The sequence below is a fragment of the Nyctereutes procyonoides genome, unplaced genomic scaffold (genome assembly GCF_905146905.1).
Source record: "Nyctereutes procyonoides isolate TBG_1078 unplaced genomic scaffold, NYPRO_anot_genome, whole genome shotgun sequence".
Classification (NCBI taxonomy): domain Eukaryota; kingdom Metazoa; phylum Chordata; class Mammalia; order Carnivora; family Canidae; genus Nyctereutes; species Nyctereutes procyonoides.
The window spans coordinates 7,193,125-7,200,283 of record NW_026575052.1 but is presented as its reverse complement, the minus strand read 5'-3'; the positions used below and the strand labels follow the sequence as shown (position 1 = coordinate 7,200,283).

General features: G+C 59.6%; 1 protein-coding gene across 2 annotated transcripts; it reads right to left on the bottom strand.

Annotated features, from left to right (window-relative positions):
* Positions 1 to 1,843: 1,843 nt before the first annotated feature.
* Positions 1,844 to 4,351, bottom strand: FAM43B (family with sequence similarity 43 member B). 2 transcript variants are annotated; one of them, XM_055332023.1, is made up of 2 exons: positions 2,279 to 4,351; positions 1,844 to 2,185 (listed from the first exon to the last, which is right to left on the bottom strand). In XM_055332023.1, the coding sequence occupies exon 1, from the start codon at positions 3,886 to 3,888 to the stop codon at positions 2,896 to 2,898; it is 993 nt and encodes a 330-aa protein (XP_055187998.1). In that variant the 5' UTR covers positions 3,889 to 4,351; the 3' UTR covers positions 1,844 to 2,185; positions 2,279 to 2,895. The 2 variants fall into 2 exon arrangements, with proteins under 2 accessions (XP_055187998.1, XP_055187999.1); XM_055332024.1 differs by having other exon boundaries at positions 1,844 to 2,160.
* Between the last annotated feature and the right edge of the window lie 2,808 nt (positions 4,352 to 7,159).

The window sequence follows — 7,159 nt, the reverse complement described above, 5'->3', positions numbered from 1 at the left end:
ATCACAGAAACCCCAGACAGAAAACAGCTAAGCCGCTTCAGTTAAATCGGGTTGGGAATCTGAAGTCATCAGGGGAGAGAAGGCAGGGGTACCAGACAGCTTGACCAATGGTTCAAGGCTCTTCATCTTGTGCAAAAGCCAAGGTCTGTGCAGAGATGGAGGAGGGAGTGGTCCCCCTCCGTTGGTGGCAGTGATGCCCGGGGCCTGTGGCTGGAGCAGCCCCTGAGATCCCTCTCTGTAGCCTGGTGGCAGTTGGTGCTACACTGTGGCTTAGCTCATCCTCAACCTACCGACGGACAGAAGTTGTGCTGTGTCTTCCACCCTAAGCACTGAAGGTGATGTGGCTTGGAAGACAACTTATAACCACTGCTGGCGGGTGCTGGAGTGGGGTGGTGGGCAAAAGTACGCTGAAGTCCTAAAGAGAAGGACCCTCTGGGTACCATGGCTGTTCTCCTATGTGCTGGGTGCCTTATTATTTACCAAAGCGTTTTGGGGTAGGATTCTATTTCATTCTTGCAATTAGCCTGTGAGGTACATATTATCCCTATTTTTACTATTGATGGAGGTGAGACTCAGAGAGGCTGAGTGAGTCGCCCAACGTCACACAGCTGGTAAGGAGGCAGAGTCCCCTCGCCCTGGTCTTCTAGCCTCAGGTGTAGAGAATAGAGTGTAAAGGAGGGAATGAGAGAGGTGGTGGTTGTGTGTGCGCACATGTGTGCGTGTTTCTGTTTGGGGAGGCTGCTAGAGAAAAGTCGAGTAGGAGCTGAGGCTGAGAACGTGCTTGTGAATTATTATGCAGCCACTACTCCTTAAATCATATGCGTCCCCTCTATGAGCCACAAGGGAGAGACTCCTGGACCCCCAGAGTGCCTGTCCCAAGATAGGTGCCCAGTAAGCATCTGCCTCATGAGTCTGATTGAAGACATTGCGCATGTGACCTTGATTTGGGGTGAGGTTGTCTCAAACACCAGTGGCTGCCTGGCCTACAGCCCATCCTGGTCTCCCAGGTCTGACACCTTCCCATTTCCTCTTCTGCAAATGGGGAGCTGGCGACGCAGAAGAGGGAAGCCGTGAACATGCAGGGCCTCCTGGCCGGGTGGGTCCTTGTCATCCTTCTTCCCCAACACGTAGAGTCAACCCCAGCTTCCCCCTTGGAAGTGACCTGACCCCGCCTGGGCTCTGCTGCCTGAAGTGGCAGTAGTACCCTCTGTTCCAGCAGCTCCAGGAAACAGAACACTCCTGACCGCTGGCCACTGCAGAGGCCACTCTGTCTGGGCTCTGGAGAAGTCTGGGATCAGTGCCCAGCTCAGCACAGGAATAAAGAAGATATCCAAGCTCAAGACTCACACTGTCACAAAGCCTGGACAGATTTCTCTAGCTCCTCTGGAGGAAAAATGGGTGCCCACCCCTCTTCTTTACAACCTGCCCATCTCATCCCCAGGGAGACACAGTATTTGGACCCCAGGCTTTGACACACATGAATCTTCTCAAGGAGTCAGGGCTGATGAGAAGTCCCCACCCCCACAGCCCCCTCCCTGCCAAATGTCCCAGAGACACTTGCATCTGAGTGCCCAGGCAGACAGACATTCTGCGAGGCAGACAGACAGCTGACACTCCTCCAAGGCTTGGCACGTGCGATTCCACACCTGCTCCTGTCTCCTTTCCTGACATTAAGGGAACAGCTTCCTGGCAGCAGCCCCTCCCCACCGATCCCACCACTTGGCTCTAGGTGCTAAAGGGGGCCACTTCCTAGGGTCTCCTCCTGTCCCTTAGGGTTCTGATGATAGTCTATTTGTCCCCAGTGGGTCTGGCATCCAACAAAACACAGGAGTGGAGACAAGGATGAAAAAGCAGGTCCACTTTATTTACAACGATCAGTTGGTGACACATAGATCTTTGGGCTTTTTGTGGCCTTGTTGAGAAACACCTGGGTAGGGGCCCCCTCCTTCTGTTGGGTTACCACACCCCCCTTCCTCAGCGGGCTATGAGAACCCAAGTGCTGTCAGGACCCTCCAGCTCTGACAGGCTCCAATTGGGGTGGGGCGGGGGGGGTGTCCACGTCCCTCCTTTGTCCACTTTCTGGGTAGTCAGTGTCCTCAAGCACCTGCCAAAGGTTCTCCTTACCTCCTTTGGAGCCATCTTGGTCCTAGTGGGAGGCACCTGGTGGGGAACCACACACATCTGTCTGCAGAGATGTGGGGTGGGTGAGGAGTCTTGTGGGGGGTGGCAGGTGCCAGGGCACAGTCTTGGGCAGCTGCCTGGTGCAGAGGGCTGTTACCTGGTCTAACCTGTTGTCTGGGTTGGTAGGACCAGCCCAGTCTTCTCCAGAGGCAGAGCAGTGAAGTCCAGAAATCCTCCGAGGGGTAGAGAGGCGAGGCATAGGGCCTGAGAATTCTTGCTCGTGTGTTCCCACCTTGGACCTGGCCTCAGTTCTCAGGAGCCACTATTCTTCCTCTACGAGAACTGGTCCCATCCCAGGGGAGGAAGGCCTGGCTGGCCAAGGGCGGGACCACGGCTTCCACCAGGCCAAAGTCCAAGGCCACCCACCCTCTTGGATTTCTGGAAACTTCTTCCCCCTTCTTTTGAGAGGCTGTTTTGGGAGGGAGAGGGTGGTCCATGGGCAGAGACCTGTTGTAAAGCTGACGGGCAATTCCACGATGGAGGAGGGCGCTCGGAAACTCCGGATGTGGGGGGAGAGGGCGGCTTCCAATGCTCCTGCTCTCCCCTCCTCTGTCCCCCGGTAATCGAGGGCGCATCGGGCGCCACCCTGAGCCGGGACGAGACGCGGGGCAGACAGCGACGGAGACCACGAGGGAGACAGGGGCGGCGGGGGCGGGGGGCGCAGAGGGGAGCCGGGGCGGGCGGGGCGGGGGCCGCAAGTCCTGCCCCGCGCTCTCAGCGCGCCTGGCCCGCCCGCTCCCGCTCCCGGGGGCCGGCCTTCCAGCGGCGGGGCTGCGCGGGCGGCGGCGGCGCCGGGGCGCCCCGCAGGCTGCACGTCCTCAGCTCCCGCGCCAGGCTGAGCACCTCGGGCCGCTCGCGCTCCTCCGCGCCCGCGCCCGCGCCCGCGTCCTCCTCCTCGTCCTCCTCCTGGATGCTGCTGAGACGCGGCGCCCCGCGGCCGCGCTCGGAGGCCGGCGGCCGGTAGGCGCACTTGGCGTTGAGCAGCCGGCGCAGCGGGGCGCGGGGCACCGAGGCGGCGGCGCCCCCCGCGCGCAGGTGCTGCTGGCGCACGTGGCGCGCGTCGCTCTGGCGCTGCAGGCGCTTGAAGTCGCTGAAGGCCGCCAGCGCGGTCTGGCGGAGCAGGCGGGCCAGGGCGCGCGCCTTGTGCGCCCGCGCCAGCAGCACGGCGTGGCAGCGCAGCACCACGGCCTTGTGGCGCGCCTGGTGGCGGTAGACCCAGGCGAAGACGCGCGGGTGGCGCCCGTCCGCCGCGCAGTAGGTGATGCGCGGCAGCAGGTAGGCGTGCGCCGGCCGGCGGCCCCCGGAGCCCCCCGCGCCCCGCGACGCGCTGCGCTCGCACGGCTGCATGCGGATGCCGTGCGGCCCCAGCGTCAGCTTCATCTTGGTGCCCCCGCCCGGCCCGCAGCGCGCCCAGATCTTGCCCACGGCGTCGTCGGTGCAGCCGTCGCCCTTGGCGTGCAGGGTGACGGCGTTGCCCAGGTACCACACGGTGTAGGTCGGGTCCTCCTTGTTGAGCTCCACTTTCTGGCGCCGGCTGCGGAACACGCGGCCCAGGCGCTCCAGCGGCCAGTCGGGCAGCAGGTCCGGGCAGGAGCGCAGGAAGCTGGAGAGCAGCGACGTGTAGGCGAGTCCGGGACTCAGGCTCTTCGCCTTGCACTTGGCCTCGTCCTCCACCAGCACGAATTTGTTGCGTCTCCAGGGCAGCATCGCGGCGGCGGCCAGAGGGGCCGGGGGCGCCGGGAGCTCACGGGCGTCCTGCCCGGCGGCCGGGGGAGGGGAGGGCGAGCCGCAGCCGGCGGCCCCGGGGTCGCGAGCAGCTGGGCGGCGCCGGCGCCAGTCGGAGCCGGGAGATGCCCGGTGCGCGGCCGGGCTGGCAGCCGAGATGCCCGGGCGGCGGCCGAGCGTCCGGGAACAGCTTCCCCCGGGAGTAGCTCCAGCCGTCCGGGAAGCAAGGAGAGGAGGGGAGGGGGCTGGGCTGGGGGAGGCGCCCCCCGGGCCCTAACCGCGGGGGGGGGTGTCCCGCAGTCCCCGCCGCCCAAATCGCGGCGGCAGGGAGGTCGCCCGAGCGGGGCTGGCGGCCGGCCGCGCGGAGGGGCAGACCGAGAGCGCGGTAGCGGAGGGGACTCCTTCGGGCGTCGCGGCTCCACCTCCCCGGGCTGCCTACATCACCGGGCGGGACCGCTAGCGCTCTTGTCCCCTCCCCTCGCCCTCCTCGCCCGCCTCCCCCTCCTCCCCCGCGCCGGCTAGCGCTGCTCTCCGCCCGGGACCCGGCACAGGCGCGGTGGAACGGGCTTAATCATTATTACTGGAGGGGTGGGGACGGAGGGGCAGTTAAGGAGTGGGAATCTTGGAAAACGCACCGGGGGGCCTTGCTGGATGCAGATTTCTCCGACCTCATTGGTGGTCTCCGCGCCCCCCTGGGCACAGTCGGGATCCCCCTCCTCGCTCCAGGATTCCCGCTGCCTGGCTCTACCCCCACCTCGGAGAGTGCTTTTGGGTGGGTTCCTGATGGGGCCGGCCCGGCGCTCCTTGCCTCCTGTCTGCACAGCAGAAAGCCAGCTGAGGTGGCCGAGCTGTGCAGTGGAAAAGTACTGTCGCTTGGGTGAAGCTTTCTCCTCGCTTCTTCCAAGGTCGTGGGCCAGGCTGCTGCGCCTGAGCTCTGAGAGCAGCCGCGGCTCCAGAGGCTGGTAGAGGCCCTCGCCTGGACCCAAGCAGGGAGGGTACTTTTTTGAGGGCCAGGGAACGTTCCAGAGCAGTCCTGGGTCTGTGGGAATTGCAGATGAAAAGCTCCTTCTGGCCAAAGGGCTGCCTCAGGGCCCTCTGAGGATTAAATAAATAGGTGAAACTCGGGTTTGTGAACTCCAGTCTTGCTCCCCAAAGCCCTGGGGTTTTGCATTCATTATCTCATTTAATCCTCAGAACAGCCCAGGCTCAGTTAAGTGACTTGCCCGAGGTCACAGGGCCAGTAGGAGGTGGGACTAGTGCTTTACTCAGGTTTGGGTGACCCATAAGCAGGCCCTCACCCTCATAGGAGTTGACAAATGGTGCATAGAAAGGCATTTTCCATCCTCCCATGGGGACCATCAATGGGGGCTTTCACTACGGAGAGGGTCTCAAGTACTAGGAAAGAGACAGTTGTCCCTGGGTGTCAGGACCCATCTCCCCCTTTCAGGATTTGTTAAGCCGCACATTTCATGGAATCCCAGGTCTACTCTGATGGGGCCGAGAGGAGTCTCATGACCTTGGGCTCTCACAGGGCCAACATCCAGGCCCTTTCCTTGGCTTTGGAACAGGTTATCTGGGGAGTTTTCCAGGTCAAGAATGAGCTCAGAAGCTCGGGGTTGGCCAGGCAAACCACTCTGGGAGTGGGGGCAGTGGGGGCAGTGGGAAGATTTGTGTGTTCCACAACCCAGTAACATTCAGGCCCAGCAGGCACCAGTAGTGAGTGGCTGGATTCAGAGTTCTTGGGAGAATAAGAGCCAAAAAAAAAAAAAAAAAAAATCACCCCCCCCACAAAGGTCCCCCAGCACAACTAGGCTGCATCACTGAATGCTCCTAAAATGACATGTACTGAAATGACATGCAAATAAAGAACCGGAAATTACTTAGAATTGCAGAATCTTAGCTCTGGAGGGGGCTTCACGGATGATCTGATCTACTGTGGCCTCATTTTATTTTCAATATGGAAATGTCTTCTGGGTTTAGTGATTATAAAACTAATACGTGCTTGTGGTAAACAATCACACAAGAAGGACACGGAAGCCTCCCACTGTTCCCGCCCTGTAGATGTGGCCTCATTTCCCCACAAGAGAACAGGCTCTGAGAAGCACAATGAGTGCTTCATTTGAGTGCTTTTCGTGGTGCTAGATTTGTCTCGGCCCGATGGAGACATTAATTCAACCAACTCCCTTTATAGAGAAGACTTTAGGTGGTTTTGATTTGAAGGGTAGCTCATTGAAAAATCGTGCTGTCTCCTGCCTTGGGTCTCCTGTGGCCACTCTCTGGACCTCACTGCCTTGGGTGAGGGTGCCTTGTGTCCACTCGTGGTTGATAGGGTGCTGGTGGGAGTGGCCAGCAGTGAAGTGTCAATTTGCAAAACTGAGATACGGTCCAGGCCTCTTGAGGTTGCTAGGTTCACATATAAGGATGCAGGACTCACAGAGTTAAATTTGAATTTCAAGTAAACAATCCTTTTTTAGTATAAGTATGTCCCCAGGATTGCACGCATTTTATCTGGTAGCTGAGCCTCCTGCTTCCCAGAGAACAAGACATCAAGGAGCTGCAGGTCCGCGTGTGCTGCATGCGAGAGCCTCCACTGCCTCCCTAGGCTTGCACTCCTAGTCCCGGCAGCCTGGCTTCTGTTCCCATTGCCTTTGGGAAATCCTCCCTGGAGGATGACCCGGGGCTGTGTGAGATCACAGTGCGCAATAGTCCGCTTTTATGTTTAGCCCCCTGGACCTCAAAGCAGAATTTGACATTGTGAGACTTTTTGTTACCTTGTTCACAACGCACTTAGCCTGGTTGGCAGGGATTCCCGCCTCACCCAACTCCCTGGGATCACTCCTCACTTCCAGGACTCCTCCTTACACCCCCAGACTTGATCTCAAATCTTCTGCACGTCCACCAAGTTAGTTCCTTTATTTTTTTATTATTATTTTTAAATTTTTATTTATTTATGATAGTCACAGAGAGAGAGAGAGAGAGAGAGAGAGAGGCAGAGACATAGGCAGAGGGAGAAGCAGGCTCCATGCACCAGGATCGCGCCCTGGGCCAAAGGCAGGCGCCAAACCACTGCGCCACCCAGGGATCCCCAAGTTAGTTCCTTTAGAAGGCTGGTTGCACTCAGGGCTCCACTGTCTTTTCTTTTCCTTTTTTTTTTTTTTTTTTAAAGATTTTACTTGGGATCCCTGGGTGGTGAAGCGGTTTGGCGCCTGCCTTTGGCCCAGGGCGCGATCCTGGAGACCCGGGATCGAATCCC

Coding starts and splice junctions, on each gene's coding strand:
- FAM43B (XM_055332023.1), bottom strand. CDS start 3,888: ATGCTGCCCTGGAGACGCAACAAATTCGTGCTGGTGGAGGACGAGGCC.